At 37.3% G+C, this 18791-nt stretch overlaps 1 protein-coding gene across 1 annotated transcript in view; it reads left to right on the top strand.

The window, feature by feature from the left end:
- LOC121424123 overlaps positions 1-18791 on the top strand; it is a 90469-nt gene that overhangs the window by 47077 nt on the left and 24601 nt on the right. Inside the window, 6 exon segments of the mRNA XM_041619722.1 lie at positions 303-2737; positions 13245-13389; positions 14159-14870; positions 14873-15509; positions 15962-16280; positions 16723-16816. Of these exon segments, the coding sequence (XP_041475656.1) occupies positions 303-2737; positions 13245-13389; positions 14159-14870; positions 14873-15509; positions 15962-16280; positions 16723-16816 (4342 nt within the window).

Genomic DNA, 18791 nt, shown 5'->3' with positions numbered 1-18791 from the left:
CAAATGCTTATTAAACGAGCAAAAAACGTTTAATATTGTTTTATTTTCTGTAGCAATATTTTTGGTGGATTGTCTTTATGTGGGGATTCTTAAATGTGATGAAAATGTGTGTAACCATGTGAATGTAGGGGCTTTGATACCTTCTTTTCAATAGGAGTTGTACTCTAATAATTTTATTCAAACTGGCACTTTTATCAGTTTTCCATCAAAATAAATCAGTAATGTGATGTATCCGTTTTCAAGATTTTTAAAGCCTTTTCTTTTGATTATCTGTTTAATGTATCCTTTGATATTTCCTGTAGCAAACTGCTGATCTGAAGGAACATGAGAAGACAGAGAAATTACTGAAACCTGTCCTAGACTGGGCAGAGTGCCTCTACCCGTTCTCAAGATTTCTTCAGCTGGAGAATGAAGTCAATGATATCCTCATGACAGCAATTGCTGAGCTCCCTCTCACCAAAGAGACGGTGTCAATACTAGGCAGGCATTTCTATGACACACGCGATCTCCCACCTTTCCTGGAGGAAAAATTTGGACGACTCAAGGAGAAGCTGAGGCGTAAGAAGGTCCCTGCGGATCAGAAGCATAAGAAAAAGAAAGACAGCAAGGAAGTCCCTCAAGGTGAAACTACTCCTTTAGTCTTTGAGACATTGATGGCTCACTACAAGAAGCAGAGCAAAAAGAAGATGCTGGAGCGGAACATCCGTAAATCTTCTTTCAGGAGTTTGGATGACAGTGTCTTTGAGGCCGATGGAGACATAGAACCAAGAAACCGTATTATGTCCAAAGCAGAAGATGATTCTGTATTTGATACGACAACAGAGAGTAATGGTGCCACTCCTCAGGAGAATAATGGAAGCCGTCTGAATTCTGAGGAAGTGAGGCAGTTCCAAGTCGGTTCCAGGGAGTTTGAAGGTAGTTCTGCTTACCTTCACTTTCTGGAGACTTTCTTTTTGGTGACATTTGGAAAGCAAGTTCAAGAAGATGCATTCATGTCTCACACTGAGCTCCCCTTGATTAGGTCTTTCCACAAACAGGTGTTTAATACAGAAATCAAAAAGAATGCTGGTAGACAACAGAAAGTGAGTCTGCCATCCTTGAACATGAATGATCTGCAGTTTGGACATCAAGCTTTAGATGTTAGTGTGGAACATAGTGAGATGAAGTCAGTCCCATCCAAAATTCATGGTCCAGGACTATTCAAAACGCTATTTGGTGGGCCTCTTGAAAGAGAAGATGTCACAGAAATACCCAGGTTACCACTTCAGCGTAGCAACAGTCAGACAAGTTTGTCTGGATCTATAAGTGAAAGCCCAAGAAGGCAAAGGGAAAGGCAATCATCAAGAAGTAGGAACACTGTCCAGCTGAAGAAAAAGAAAGAAGACTCCTGCTTTACGGGTATCACTGTTGCCGAGGGATTTAAAGTGATCAGGCTGGGCTTTGGGAAGGAGTTTCAACAGCTTGCAAAGCTTGTGGATTGGTTGAGCAAATGGTCAGGAAGACAACCTTCTCAGGGATTCCAGAAATTGGACAACCCTGCAGAAGAGTCCAAGGCAGTCATGCAAGTTAAACTTCCTCAGCAGCTGATCCTAGTGAGCATGTGGCTCCTGCAGCAGGTGTATGCACCTGGTATCTTGCAAGTTGAAGAAAGACATGCTCATGCATCATCAAAGGATACATCAACTCATGGCAAAGTGCAATTTACCTTTGCTGGTAAACGTAGTAAAAAGAAGGATTCAGCGTTATCAGGGAGACATAGGCATTCTGGAAGGCGAAAGAGAGTCTCTTCGGTCAGTAGACAAGATAAGACAAAACTAACGGGTCATGAGAAGGCTTCTCTAGAGGATGATCACCTTCTAGGGGAAGAAGTTGCACCAGTAGATATGTCAAGACCCATCAGTGTTGGGAGTATACCTGCAATAGTTATCGAGAAGTCGGGTTCTAGTGACAACCTTGTAGACTCTCTTCCATTGGGTGCATCAGTCAATGCAAATGACAATCATCCTCTATTAGAGAGATCCCCAAATGAAGTTGGAAGTGAATTCTTGGATGACACTGGAGCAACCAGTTGCAGAGAGATCACTCCAAAGGTTAAAGAGACTGCAAAGAAGCGTCGTCAGCTGCCTGTAGTAAGTGAGGAAAAGCGAAGGAATTCTCCAAATATCAGCCAGTTACTCAAAGGAAAGATGACAATGTCTATTACAAAAAAACCTAAATCAAAAGCCAAATCTATTGATGTAGAGGACAGAAAATCATCAAAGAAGCTTACTCATAAAAAGAGAAGCAGCAGTGACCCTAGAAGGATGAATGATGTCACTGAATATGAAATGGCTGACTTCAGTCATGAGAGGAAGAACAATGCAAGTAAACCTGATTCATCTGATGATGTTTCCCAAACACGTCAAGACCAAAGTTATCCAGGTTCTGTAGAAACTCCAATTGTGGGCAAACTGCAGGCTGATTCCAAGAACAACCTACCTATGGCCAGTGATGACACTCTGTTCTCTAATCCGCACCCTGATCTATCAGACGGAGTAAAGGTGAGGAGACCTTCTGTGGAGATCCTCAGGCGGAGTCCCAGTGGGGGTGGGATCCTCAGCACCGAAGGCCACTTCTACCAGAGCTCTTCTAGCACCAGTTCTCCAGATGTAAGTTCTCTTGAAGATTCTGACGAGGACGAAGGTACCCTTGGTCATCCCTGTTCGACCGGTGAGACACCCAGGGAGTCCAAGACGAAGTAAGTAGAACTCTCCTCCAAAAAGCTTCAGCTTCACCACCACCAACACACCCCCTGGCATCTTGTTCGAGTCTGCATGAATAACCAACCCAAGCTCCAAAATCCATAGAGTTCATGTGCCTAACGAATGTCGTCATCCAGCGACACTTGTTGCCACTGCACCGCCACACTCCCCAATCCTTCATGTGTTCACTGTATCATTTTAGTATTTGAACCAAGCATGTTTCGTGTAGTTTTCTGTTTAGTTATATATATGTGATGGTGGGTTATTACAGATTCAATGTTTCCCGAAAACAGGGTTTATCTGATGGGCGACCATTGCCTTACATACTTCTTAGGTCCTGATGATCAAGTTAGAAATATTGTACCTTGTAATAGAGCTACTTGGTATGGTTTGAAAATGGCTTTTAGAGCATGGGATAGAAGATCTGTGAATGAAACCATATGTACTCAATGTTCAATGGATTTTTGTTTATTGCTGTTAGCTTCAAGTTCTCATAAATTGAATACGGGCAATTATGTTGATTATCATTTTATGTTGATTATGGTTGAATTTAGAAAGTGGGTGGTCTGTTGAGGTTACTCTTTATAGGGTATGGAGCTTGGCAACATAAAGCATGAATTAATCCGCTGCAATCTACAAATCACTTGGTGTTTAACCCTAAATAGACTGGGCTATTTTGACGCCTAAGAAGACTGGGGGGGGGGGGGGGGCTGCCGTCAATGGCGCGATCGCGACGAAAATTGGCACACGCGTTACCCATGGCATTATCTACAATACTCTAACATCAAATTCTGAAAAACATCTCATGTCTCATTAATTATGCTAATTTATGCGTAAAATCATAGTTTGCTCGAATTAATAAAATAATGCCCCTGAAATGCTAATTTTTGTTTCACATACTCTAGATAGGCATCTGATCAAATTTATTTTTAAAAAAGTTCAACATCACATTTATTTTCTTATGTATTCTATTGTTTTCTAAATTTCTTATATATTTATTTATTTTCGACTTATTGTTTTTTATTGTGTTTTCAATGGAAATTGTCGGGGACTTTATTTTGACCATTAAAAAGATAAAATTAATTGATTTTAAGCAGTAAAAGGAAAAATAATGATACATTTATGAATTTTGGCTAAAAACACTATTTGCATTGGATTTGTACACAAATTCACGTTTTTGAGTAATTTGGGGTCTGCATGCGCTTATAAAATGTTGCTTAATTTTGGAACCGCATACCCGGGGGCCACAATTTAGGTCTCAAAAGTTGCGGGAGACTTGAAAGTAAAAAGTCAGCGAGCGAAAGTGGTCAAAAAATTTCGCGCGGCGGACTTCTTGCAAAAAAATGTCGAGAGGGGGGGGAGGGCTGAATCAGCCCCCCCAGTCTTTTTAGGGTTAAACAAATGTTTGACATTCGTGCATTCTTTGCCTATCCCCACCCCTTGATACAAAGTCCTATTCTACAAGTAATTTGAGTCCAGGAGCCATGAAACCAAAGAAGGTCGCACAAATTTAATTTTTAGGAATCGATTGATTGGTTGTGAAAGAGGAGATTCTCTGCTTCAAAATCATGATTTAGCAGTGGACTATCCCAACCCAATTTACAAAGAGGAGAATGCTCACTTCCATTGAATGTGCAAAATGTGCATGTATGTGTAACTTTTGAAAAAGTTGGAATGAAATGTTGCCGGTTACAGTGTATGTAGTAGTAGTACATGCATATTGACTCTCGCACTCTACTGTGCAAAGGTGAATGAAATAAGGAATCGTCAAATTTCCCCAAGGATAGCATAGCAACAGTGTATACTATTTTTATACCAAAATAATATAACTACTATAAGAATTATTGCTCTTGAGCTCCTACTGAAAATTACAACGAACAATATTTTGGCTGTTTTATTGTGCTGGGTTAATTGCATCGAGTTTGAAAATAAAAGTTTGGTACTGTAAGAGAATTTCATCATTAGAGCTTTTCATGAAGAGGTGTGTAAGTGATTTCTCTCTGATAACTGTTATAAGCTACTGAAATCCTTGCATCTGATTGGCTGAGAGCAAATTAGGGAGTGAAAATCACTGACAAGACTCTTCTTGAAAATGTTCCCCTGATATTTCTAGCAAGTAGATCCCTGATCCTTTGTTGGGTCAGAAGAAAATGTCATGAATTCAAAAAAGTTGTTTCCATCAGTGAAGCATGTATTTGCTCATAGTCATTTAAAATCAGTCTTAGGGGAATTAATCTTCATAAGTAAGTCAATGATCACGTTTTGTAACCTTCATTTACAACATGAATCAGATTATCTTATTGTAATTTGAAGGTAATTTTTTTTCTCCACATTTCTTGTTACTAGTCCATTAAAACTAAGGATTACTATCTATTCAAGTCATTTAAAAATTGCCTTTGGTCCTTTATGTAAGCTTTCACAATTCATGTTTGATCAAAAACATATGTTAAGGCCATGTCACATCATTCCGTGCAAGCCTTACGTGTGACTTGCAGGTTACTATATTTGCTACCTGCAGGTCGCATGTGGTGACAGTATCTCGCACTCATCTCACTCACAGTTGCCTGAAAAAGCGCACACAAGTGTGATTTGCACGCAGAAAAGTTTTGAACATGCTCTAAACTTGTTCCGGGTGAGTTGAGGGGCAGTCACCCTCAAGGCTTGCACGGAAGGATGTGTACGTTTGCAGTAAATCAATTACGTTAACAAGTAATAGTATACTCACATGTACATAGTCATACTCCCTTTCCAAGGTACATCATGTACTGTATGTGTGCCAGAACTTTCAGAGTAACATGAAATCAACCTATCATCCTGTGGATGTCTATTTCTCTACCTTCAAGAGAATATACATACCCATATGCAATTTGCAGGTCCACATTTTCTAGCCTTGTAAAGAGACATGTCACTCTCCTTTCACCATCAAAATGGACCAAAATGAGACCTCAAAATGGCTTTCACAAATCAACATTTGTTTGTGCTACATTGTATTCATATCACCCATGTCATGTCAAACAGAAAATTGAAATTATGTGAGATATCACTCATTCTTTTGCAGGTTGTCAAAAACTGTTTGTTGCAGCCCTGTATTGAGACCATTTTATATAATGAATGATGATAGTAATAAAATTTACAAAATGCATAGACATTTTATTTTTAAAAATTATAATTAGACATCACAAAACAAGTATCAAATTACCCCTAAAAAGCATAGCAAATTGAGCCAAAATTATGTATATGCTCTTCTCAGTAATGTGCCTATTCCAATCCAGTGGCTCAATATCATGTACGTTCATTTTTGAAAATTTTGAAAGATAATGTTTGGCCTAACTGAACTTTACTGTATGTATGGATGTGAATACAATATATAATCTGGAACTTCCATCTGCTTGCAGTATAATTTGAATATATACTTCTATTCCTTTTTTTAAATTTGTCTATGAGACAAAGAAAATGTAGTACTGTACCCTATGTTGTAAATAATTTTAGAGAAAAAGCTTTCTGCAACATATTTTTTTTCACATACACTACCTTTTGTGCTAAAGTACATCTGCAACTCTTGTATTTATAAGGCAACTTCATATAATGTAAATATATTTAGTAAATCATAATAAGTAAATTATTATTCAAGCTTCAAGCAAAACATGATATATTAATTTGTACTGCCAACTATATTCATACTGTACTAGAGTATGTACTATACTTTAATACATTTATTTAATCATGTACAACTGGTATAATTGACATAGAGTATATACCGAGGAGAAATATATCATCTATTTGAACCTGGGTAATACATGTAGTATGTAGTGCCTAGAAACATATTGAGCACTATATACATTTAAATTTTGCATATTATTATTGTTATTACATTTTTAGTAACTGCATTTTCTTATTCATTTATCATTTTCATACGACTGTTAACCAAAAAGATCGCTGTGTAGACTGTGTAGTAAATGGTATACTCACCTTTTATTCTTTTTCCTTTTATTTGGGAAAAGTCAACCATTTTCACAAAGTGCCTTTTTTAGAAAATTAGTAAATAGTGATACTGATGATGATTGCGCCATATATATTTTACAGCATTTATAGGCACAGGCTCATCCGATTAAGATAATTATTACACATCTGCTGAAATAAATGAGTTTTGAAGGACTATTTGAAGAGTTCAGTGCTGTCAATTTCATAATTATGCAACACTTTAAAGAACAAAACTGGTCTGGAAATATGGAGCTTTGTTTATCTTTGATCATGTTTATCTTTTTTTTCTTTTGGGTGATGAAAGTGTATTATTTTGTACTATTGTATAGAGTATATAATTTCATTCCATAGATATAATTTCTGTATTTTTGCTGCATTAACAAAATTGATTTGTGCAATATTAATGGCCCATTTTGTGTATTAAGAAGTAAATAAAGCAGCAGCAGTGCTTGTTGCTGGCACTTCAGGTGATATTTTAATTTGTTCATAATTTCAGCAGATATGCATTATCAGGTTTCGTTGGGTTATAGCGTGTGAAGTAATTGTGGAACAAAAAATATACTTTTTTGCAGTTTAATGTTATTAATTTGGGTTGAGGCAAAGTTACAAAATTACTACATCTAACATTAATATTTAATTTTTATACAATGAGAAGAACTGGACCATCTTAAATAAGAAATGAAAAAACAACTATTAATGTAAACTTGAATGTATGGGAATCATAATTATAAATCAACAGGTTAATTATTTTAGCAAGTTCTACCATAATTGATTGAATTATCAGATGATACCAATTCTGTTATTGTATTTTAAGTTTAAGTAGGCTTTCCAACAGTAACTAATAAAAACAGTACAACTATAACAGTGCCTGTAAATAGGCTTTAGATAGATTATATTCATTGCTGAGACTTTGTTATTATAAGTTAAAGGTCAAGTTCACCTCAGAAAAATGTTGACTTGAATCAATAGAAAAAAAATCAGACAAGCACAATGCTGAAAATTTCATCGTAATCGGATGTAAAATAAGAAAGTTATGACATTTCAAAGTTTCACTTATTTTTCACCAAATAGTTATATGAACGAGTCAGTTACATCCAAATGAGAGAGTCGATGATGTCACTCAATCACTATTTCTTTTTGTTTTTTATTATTTGAATTATACAATATTTCAATTTTTACGAATTTCACACTTAGGACCTCCTTGCCTGAAACACAAAATGTCAAATAATGGAATTCTATGTGTTCAGGGAGGAATATAACTTCAATTCACATGATAGTGACGAGAAAATCAAAATATTTCATATAATAAAATACAAAAGAAATAGTGATTGAGTGATGTCATCAGTTCCCTCATTTGCATACCGACCGAGATGTGCATATAACTGCTTTGTGTAATGAAGAGAAATTTTAAAATGTCATAATTTTCTTATTTTACATCCGATTTTGATGAAGTTTTTCAGCGTTATGCTTGTTGGATTTTTCTCTGTTATTCCAATCAAGTTTTTGTTGGGGTGGACTAGTCCTTTAAGTCTTGTATTTGTGTACAAGTGCCCACATAAACCAAAGTGTTGTGTTCAGGAAAGCATACCATGGAATAGCATTATAAAATATGATTTCATCTGAATGTGAAATCAAGTCATTCCTAAGAACACACAAAAACATTGCCATCTGAACTGTGCAAACATTGCAATATATCTACACCTTTGTTTGTATGATTTAATGTTTCTTACATCAAATGTTTGTGTAACAGGGTGCTACATAAGCACTTGCCCAATTGCCTGGGGCAAGTAATAGTTATAGTCGGGCAAGTGTTTGAAGTAAAGACCAAAACTACTTGCTTGAATCGGGCAAGCAAAGTTTTCACAGTAGTATTACCACAATTAGGGTCAATATGATATACTGACCCTAAATCACTTTGTAAAAAGAAATGCAAGAACAATGTACATAATTCATGTCAAAAGAGAGGGGGAAAAAGGTCAATGGTTTCTAAAACCATAATACTTTCTTTTGAAGAAGTGAAACTTTTTTCAAGGATTTTATCGGGTAAGTTAAATATATAAAAATTTACTTGCCCAACAGGGCAAGTGCATCTATAAAGTTATGTAGCACCCTGTGTATTATGTGATCATTACATTCATTGTGACCTTGTGAAGTAAGCGGTCCATTGCTTCTATGTTTCCAAAGATTTAAGTCGAAATAGAAAAGATGCTTTGCTTGCCTGCAACACACATTTAATGTCCAGTAATGGTTTGTCTAATTATTTTCTTTATTCATAATTTTTACGTGTATCTCTTTAGTTCCAAGAGAATATTGTGTATTTGTTGTTATTGTTGCATGAATTAAGGGATTTGTGGAAAACAGAAAGAAATCTGTCAGTTTGTGATATACATTGACTTGTCGATGTGATAAAGAGGTACATGAGATATTGATTGGTGCTGTATAAGATGAATAAAATTCAGCATGATGCAACTCACATGTTTAGTATACATCATTTCACTTGGTATTTTGTGAATCATGGTTGGACCCTGTTATGAATTGCACTGTCTAGCTGTTGTTTGTCTTCCTCTCCTTTACCTCCCTCCCTCCCTCTACTTATCCTTTTCAATCCCTTGCTTGTTCACCTTGCTTTAATTTCCTCCTCATTTTCTTCTCATCTTTTCTTGCTTGTTCTCCCTTTTTCTCCTTCTTCTAATCCCCTCCTTATTTTTCCACTTTTTCCTCTTCTCCTCATCCTTCTCATCCTCCTATTCTCTGTATTATTCTCCCATTTTCTTGGAGTTTCATTTTATTCTGAAGGAGAGCAGCAATAGACATTCTACTTTGATCGATAAACAGGCTTAGTCCTACAACATCGTTGGAGTAAATTAAACTATTCTTTCCTTAATCCTAATGTATTAGGATTTGCCTCCCCTTCTCCTTCCTTTTCCTCCTCCTGCTCCGTCTTCTTCTTTTTCTTCTTCTCCTCCTCCTCCACCTTCTTCTTTGTATTCTTCTTCTCCTCCTCCTCCTTCTTATTCTTGTTCTTCTCCTTCTTCCTCTTCTTCTTCTCCTTCCTCTTCATCCCCCTCCTCCCTCTTCTCTCTTAATACTATCCCATTTATCTCATTATTATTTTCCCTTCCACAACTTCCCTCTCCTTTAAGTTTATCCTAAGCTAGCTTCACTCAAGCCACACACCTCCCAGTTTTCCCAACTGAAGCATGGTTCAAAATTTGCTCGTTCTAAATTGACCAAATCAGTCATTTTTTTGTTTCTCCCAAAATACATTTACGGTAACCATGAATGCAATATAGCGACAGTATATTCTTAACTATGAGAACTGTTGAATATGATAACTGCATGCAGTTCTTTATTAGTCAGCTTGCAAATTACATGTTTTAAATTGCATTCATTTGGTGACGGGGAGAAAAGATGGAAATTGTTTGTCATTTCTTTTGTTGGATCAGCAATAATGAATAAGATTATAATCATAGTTATAAGACAAACAAATGAATATGTACAGACCAGGAGAGTGTTTCATTAAAGATCAGGGGACCGTTTCATCAACATTTTTGTCTGACAAGTTGTCAGATCTGACATCTTTCCTTGATTCTGATTGGCTGAGAGGCTCTGTTACTATAGTCACTGTCGGATAAAATGGGACTTGTCGGATAAAACGTCCGACAAGTCCTTTCATGAAACGCTCCCCAGGTCCACCCCGTAAAATGTTGATTTGAATAAATAGAGAAAAAATCAGACAAACACAACTCTGAAAATTTCATCAAACTAGGATGTAAAAAAAGAAAGAAATGACATTTCAAACTTTCGCTTATTTTCATAAAACAGTAATATGCAAAACTCAGTGACATGTAAATGATTGATTTTGATTGGCTTAGCAGCAATGCTTCTATGCTAACTGTCAGATAAAATGTCCGACGAGTTATGTAAAGCTCCCTAATTAGCCTTTTAGGTCAAAGGTCATTTTGGGGTCAATAAATGGGTAAAGAATTCAAAATGAAAAATTTAATAGATTTGAAATTCCTAGATTTACAATAGTCTTGATTCTGTTAAATGTCAATGTAATGGCTAATAGGTCATTGGGTCAGTGTCAAAGGCCGGGGTCAAGGGTCATTTCAGATCATGTTCATCATGCTTGTTATCTTAAAAGTATTTAATCAAAGTAGAGAGAAAAGGTTAAGGGTGATAATTTGATGTCACAGATAATTTGAAATGACTAATGTGAGGGGGGAAAAGAAAGATTGAAAAGGTAAGTAGATCAAGGGTGAAGGTCGGTCCTTTTCAGGTTAAAATCTTGGTAGAAGTGTTAATATTCTGCCCAAAAGTGAATGTTTGTATTCATCAATTCCCTTATTCCTTGTGCATGTATGTTTCCATTTAAAGGGAGGGAGAAGGTAAGGGAGCCTAAGAGGAGAGGGGGAACTGAGAGTAGGCCTATAGAAGTGAAGGATGAAGTAGAGGACTGAGATAGAGAAAGAAGACATATGAGGGAGGAGTACTTTAGGGGGTAGAGAGAGAGAGATTCATGGAGGGGTGTTGAGGAAGAGAGGGGAATATATTTGCAACATATACTCAACACAAATATAGCAAGTTAAATAATAATTTTTTAAGACAATGGATTAAGCGAATTTATAGTCTCTGGTTGTTATTCCTTTATATTTTATGATACTGATGATGGGGGTTTTGTTGATGGCGATGATGGATTATCTATTGGTTGAAAAAACTGTAAAAAAAAAAACGGGTAAAATTTTAACCAGCACGAGGGTGATAATGTGTCTAACCAATTTTACCAAATGCGGGAAGCATATTGTCCATGCAGTAAGGTTAAAAATAAGCAGCAATTACTTTAGAATAGGCAAAACTTTCATCACACTGGATAAATAAATATGCTCCAAAGAAAAGCTCAAAGTTAATTGGAAATGGATTATTACCCTCATGGAGCATTTTTATTCCAATATTTTTTTTTTAGAGTGAATACTTCTGGCCCGGTTCGTGAAAACGATGTAATTTTGCGATAATGCAGCTTCTAGTAGAAGCTGCATTATCGCAAAATTATGATTCATACACGCCCTCTCGAGTTTAAAACTTTATATTATATTTGGTCGCGACGTAAACACCGTTTCAAATGTTAGATTGTACACGGGGAAAAAGTGCTTAAATTTTCCGAATGAACTATCTTTTAGTGAGCTGTGTAGAGTAACCAACAGTGAGTTGTTGCGGTATCAGTTGATAAATTGCATGTCAATAGTTTGTTGCGTTATTGTGTAAACTGTGATCCCGAGAAAAATAGACTGTGTCTGTGACTGTGCAGTGATTGAAATAACCCGAGTCAGGGAGCTCGGCATCGGCCCCCGAAGCGGCCCGGAGCCTAACGCAGGGAGCTCCCGCCCGCTGCTTAAAATAATTTGTTCTTCTAAACTTCTACTTCTAGAGTCTGTGAAATTGTGCTGTGTAACGTCCGTTACCGTGAAAATGTCCAAGGGCAAGGCCATAGACAGTTGGCAGCTCCGTAGTGTATGTTTCAAGGACAAGGAGTTTTTAAGTTATTTTTTTTTCCTCGTACACAAACAGCTCTCAATTGTGCAACCCCCCCCCTCCCCCATTAATAACTGGACCAAAATAGATTATTCCATTTTAGCCTGAAATGAACTAAAGGGGGAAGAAATAAACTTAAAAGGGAAGAAATAAGCTTAAAAGGAAAGAAAAAACTGACTTTGACTGTTGAGCAACTCCCACTTTCCTGGTTTATCCGATTTTAATACATAAACACATGGCCATTGCTTGCATTGAGTCCCTGTACATGTATGATCATTGAGTTAGAAGTAGAACTTTGGTCTCTGTAATCGGTGAGTGGAGCCATCGGAGCTGAGTTCAGCACACGGAACAACCAAACAGACCGAAGCTTTTGGTACTTTGCATTGGTAGTGAGTGACTTTCGGGGACCATCTTAATTTTGCGTTGAGGTGTTATAATCGTGTGAAAATTGACCTAACATAAACACCAAAAGGTCAACACCAGAGGCCTAGCTACTTGAAATCACCCAATGTATGTTCAAACTTCATGATTTTTTTTCTTAAAGTCAATTGAACCGGGGGGGGGGGGGGGGGGGGGACGACTGCGAACCAGAAATTGAATCTTTTCATTTGAAATCGGTTCTAGCGTTCTGATATTCCCAACACCTACCTGAAATGAATAAAATTTATGGGAATTTCATGAGAAAATCCATTTGTTGATTTTTGAGGTCATGCGAGCAGCTTCCCCAAATATCGCATAGTAATGCAAAGAGTCTACATAATGAAATGTGATTTCTTCAAAAATTGGAAATACTTGGACATGTAATGCCCGGGCGAATTGAAGCAATTAAGATGCTTTATATCAAAATATATTAAATTAGTGATGATTGTCTTAATATCAATTTGCAAAATTTGATAACTGATAAAGTGCACTCGGAATACCATGCGTGATAATGAATCCTTTAGCTTAGTTTAGAGGAAGCTGTACTTATGTTTTTTTTTTGTCTTTCAGGAATTCAATGGAAGAAGATGAGAAGAGTCAGATGTCATTGTCAGACATGCAGGCTACGGCAACTACTGCTGGTGCTGGAAGAGGGAAAGGGAAGAATGGAGATATCAAGAAGCTAGTTAGATCTGAAGTCAAAAGGATTATGGAGGTGAGTGGTTGGTAATGAAGTCATTGACAATGACATTGCCTCCAGAACCAAGGTTTTTCTGGGGATTGTATGTCCGTCTTTTTTTCTTGTGATAACAAGAACCATTGATTTGACGTATCAATATCAAACATGGTCGAAGTATATATACATGTATAGTGACATCGATTTGATCATTTTTATTGAATATATATATGTATTTTTTTTGGGAGGGGGGGAAGGTTGTTTAGGTCAAAGGTCACGCATAAAAATACCTCTTTCTCTTAGTAATTGAAGAATGTTTGGAGGGATGTTCTTACTAATCTGAGTGAGGATGATCTATTCATATCATATGTGGAATAACCCACCCAGATTTCTTCGAGGAATTCAGATAAATAACTTTCATTAAATATCTATACACTCCCGTCTGCTGTTAATCCATTTTGGAAAGTTACTTCGAACATAAATTATACATTTGTAATATATGTATTAAAGGAACTTGTATCACTTGACCCTTCTTTATCCTTCAAATTTATTCCTAGTAATTTTTATCACTGTTCATTCCCAAGTCCTTGATATTATGCTACAATGTATGCAGTATGCACAATCAGAGCAGAGGGCATGAATGCTCGTACCAATCCACTTTGAGTAATTTAGTGGTCATTAATCTGAGCTAGACTTGCATATAGGGTGAGGCTTAGTTTGATGTAAGGTTAAAAACTTTGAATACTAGTATCTGGCCAAATTTTGCGATGGGCCGATGGCTAATAATTGTTTTTAAATCTCTTCGAAGGCACAGCACCAATCCATGATGAGTATGCTAGACACAGCAGGAACATTAATATTGAACAATCTAGAGCAAACAACTGATGGACAACATCATGCTGACACAAATGGTTCCATGTCTTCAAATGGAAATGAGGGCCATCAGAACAAAACTGATCAAGATTTACCAGCCCAGGCTAAACAACAATCATCAGCATGCCCTTCAAATGTAACAGAAGCAAAGAAAAGTCACAGTGTTGGAGAGGATAGTTCTAGAGACCAAGGTTTAAGCACTCATGATGGTGAAGTTCAGGTTGAAACTTTTGCTGATTCTGCTGCCCAGGCGAGTACAGGAACTAATGGAGTTCCTCCTTTGAAGCTTGAGGACCTGGCTAGCTCTAGAGAACCCAGTAACCATCACAGAGGAAGACCTCCAATGTCTGCAAGAAGCATTCCAGGAATGATTACAGGATTTCCACTTCTTACCATTCCAAAAGATGATGGTAGGGGTGGGCAGGGTGCTGTGGGCATGGTAGGGGGGAGTGAGTATGACTTGATACCTACCAGGGAACGGGACAGTGCAAGAGGTCCCAGTCATGACAGGAAGGACATAGTTCTTTTGAAAGTGTTACCAGAAAGGACAGTTGCTTCCTCACCACCAAGGAGGGGTCCAGTCGAACCCCCTCAGTACAAGCAATCTTTCACTTTTGATAATCGTACACCGCGTGGCCCACCGAACTATGCCCCCAAGGAATACCGCAGAAGGTGGTCAGTGTGATGCCTCTGCTGAGGATACCCCCAGAAACAGATTACAAATTTCCTGTCCCTCAATATTCCAATGTCCCCTACTCACAAATGAATCAGCCCAAGATGATGCATCAAGGTGACCAGACACATGTGCCTCCATACGCGAATGGTCATCATGGCCCACCTGGGCATACTCCACGTGAAGCATGGGGGAATCGACCGGCAGAAGGGGCATATTCGGTGAACCCTCTACAAGGGAAGATTGATATCCCACTTTTGAGGATTGACAGTGCCAAACCTACCATGGCTGCACCTCAGCCGATGCAACATGCTCCTGTGCGAAGTCAAGTGCCATCGAAACAAACTTCCCAAACAGAAAGAACTAGAATCAACCTCCCACTTCTGCATCTTAAAAACCCTGAGCCGCAACCTCTTCTCCAAGCGAACTTTAAAAGGCCTCTCCAGCCAAAGCTTCCAATTGTTTCTCCAGAGGAGATCCTTGCTTACCAACAGGAGAAAAGGAGGCTAGAGCTGGCAAGGGAGGAGGAATTTAGGAAGCAAAATGGAGGACAAATGCAACTCTTGCATCTGGAGCCAGAACAAACTACAGATGTGCTTGCCACAACCTCTAGGTAACATTCAGTATCTTCTCTTCCATTCATCATCGTATAAGTTAACATGAGAATGCCCTTTTGTTGATATAAATTGGGCAATTTGTCTCACCATAACAACTATGAAAATGTTGATGAGTTTTAATTTTAGTCATGTACAAAGTTAATGCATAGTATTCTTGTGGCCTTTATGGGATGACGGTTGTAAAGTCATTCATCAAGTCAAAATTGCTGTTATGCTGTTGTGAAAATTTGTCCCAAAATTAGATTTTGTTATGAAATGAGAGAGAAAAAAAAACGATTTGAGGAGTAAACAGTGAATTTCAATAAATAATTATCTTAAATCGTGACTAATAAAATCAAGAGTGTAGTCTAATTTTTTAACTAGAGATAAAACTGGGTTTCATTAAATGGGAATACCATCCACTGTTATTAATCGAATTGTTTGTTTAAACCTTTTTTTATGATCACAGACAGAGAAGAAGAGAGAGATTGGAGAGCAAAGAGAATGATTCCAGGACGGAACTCGAACCGGGACAAAAGAATGCAAAAATCAGGAAATCGGCAAATACCCAACCCAAACACTTCCGGAAAAGCAGGAAGTCTTCAAAGGTTGATGATGTGATTTTGAAGGAAGTTTCATTGGATGAGGAGGAGGAAATGGAGAGGGTGCCTCCCATACCATCTCCGAGAGGGAGGGTCGTCATGGTGATGCCAAAAGAAGATGAGAGGGAGACTTCTAGACAGGAAGAGGTGGAAGAGGAGGCTATGCAAGTGGGATCAGAAATCAAGGTCTGTTGCTCCTGTTCATCTGTCAATGAAAATTTTCAGGCACTCGTAGAGGTACATGCAGAGCTGAAAGTAGTACGGATTTTCCGTATTTAGTACTGAAAAATGAGAAGAATACTGATGGTTTCATGCAAAATACTGATTTCTCAAGTTTCAGTTTCATGTGTTGTCCTATCGTATTTCTTCGAAAATACTGATTTCCTCACCAAAATACTGATTTTCAGCTTCAAAAATACTGAAATGTTCTTGTTCAGGTTGGCAGCTCTGTACATGTAATAGGAGTCTATTTACAACCAAAAATGATATACATGCAGATTTTGATTCTTAACTTAATAGCTGTTTCACTTTCTAAAAATGTATTGTATCTTCAGTTTTGTAGATTTTGAATAAGTCATCCCATAATTCAATTAACTCTAAAATTTACTTCCATATTTTTTTTTCCTAGATGGAGACTGATGTTACAGAAAGACCTAATGTAACCACACACGATGTAGAGACCCAAGTATCTGCTGTCGGAGCTGGCTATGCCATAAAACCAGGTAGGGTTTGATTCCTCAAGGATGTCCCGTGTCTCCATTATTCATATGAGACAAATATATGTGTACATAATGTAGTTCATATGCAACATTTTTTGCCATATGGTACAACATGGCACTTAAAAGGACTTCATAGAGTCAACAACATTAAGATCTTCGGACTCCGCACAGATGCCCCTCCAAAAAAATATGGAACTGTTACCAAAATCTGGGTTGCTCTTGGGCAACAAAACCTTATGGTACATATAGTTTATGCATATAGTTTTCAACATACATTCTCAAAATGAAATTGGGTACCCACTATGTTCTTAGTTCCATAGATTATTCCAGAGTGTATATGGTGTTTTCAGACAATAATATTTTTTTTTTTTATTTAGATAGATAGATAGATAGATAAATGGCCGAATTGCGATGTATTACAAGGTAATAATGATAAAAAATATATTCAAACAGTAACAGATAAATACAAAATAAATGACATGGATAAAGTATTATATTGAAACTAATTGAGTTGTAGAAATCTAGAATGAAATATTAACTTAAAGTGAATTGTGTATCTAGGAAATGAATAGTGTGTATGCCATTGTAGTTTTCAATTATAATAAAATCGGAAATTATTAACAAATTAACGGAAAACATTAAACAAATTCGCAAGAGATACTTCAAATAACGAAAAAATAAAATGATAAAGGAAAAAACTATATGATTCATGCATGTGCTATTATGAGTTTAATATGAAAAAAGTGGGCAGCGTATGTGTTAATAATTCGTTAAGTATACTGCCAGTTTCTTTAAAGTTTTACGTTTATTGATTTCAAGTAATTACCTATTAAAAAAGTAATCTATTAAACACAAATATAATGAACAATCCTTAAATCAGTGAAAATATTAAGATTATGGTCAGAAGCGTTTCCTAGTGTACAACCACATTTGAATAATAGAGATATACTGGCGGGAAATAAGTAAAACATCATTAAAATTACTCTAAAATTAATGTCACATAAACAAATCAATTAGCAAATATTACAAATTAAATCATGGCATTGCATATGTATAGACTATGATAAACAGGTTTATTTAAGCCGACCAAGCTAAAACAGTCCATTCTTATTCAGTAGTCGGACGAGAAATGGCAGGGCACTACTCCGATACCGTACAGTCCTGCATTTGGGTTCTCTAAGTTTATCACTATGTCTCAGGGATCTATGAGTGCTCTGAAGTTCAGGTAACCAGTCGCGAAACCTGATAAGGAGAGACTTGGCAAAATTCAAGCAGAGCACGTCCCGTCGGTGATAAAGAGTGTCAAGTTTGGATAGTTGGAGAGCATTCTTGTATGTCACATACTGATCACCATAGATGAGACGCAATGCTCTCTTTTGAATCCGTTCGATTGAGGTACTCTGTTGTGCAGTGATAGAGGAATGCCACACCGGGACGCAATACTCCACGTTTGGGCGAACATAGCAGGTGAATATTGTAAGTAAGTCCTCCACTGGGGCCCGGTATCTCTTCATCACACGAATGATGTACAGTTTTCTGGAAGCTCGGCGCACAATATCGCTCACATGGGAATCCCACTTCAAGTTGCATTGTATAGTAACACCAAGCAGCTTTATCTCCCTTATATCTTGAAGAATGGCATCATTGATCTCAAGAACTAGAGGTTGAGGTGGGATTTTGGAGAAGGTAACCCGCATGGCCTTACATTTAATGGGATTCAATCGCATGTTTGACTCCTGACACCATTGTGTTAGCGACTCTAAAGCATCCGAAACCATACTTTCTCCACTTATACTGCAAGTATCTGCAAATGTCATATCATCAACGTATTTCCATCGTGCCACATTTGTTGATGTTTGGAGAGCACTATTTATCATCGCTAGGAACACAAGTGGACCTAGGCGAGTCCCTTGCGGAACACCTGCATTTGCTGACCCCGGGGTAGACAATTTGTCTAAATAACGCGTTACTTGCTGGC

The sequence above is a fragment of the Lytechinus variegatus genome, chromosome 11, assembly GCF_018143015.1.
Source record: "Lytechinus variegatus isolate NC3 chromosome 11, Lvar_3.0, whole genome shotgun sequence".
In the NCBI taxonomy this organism is placed as follows: domain Eukaryota; kingdom Metazoa; phylum Echinodermata; class Echinoidea; order Temnopleuroida; family Toxopneustidae; genus Lytechinus; species Lytechinus variegatus.
This window is presented reverse-complemented; position numbering and strand designations above follow the sequence as displayed.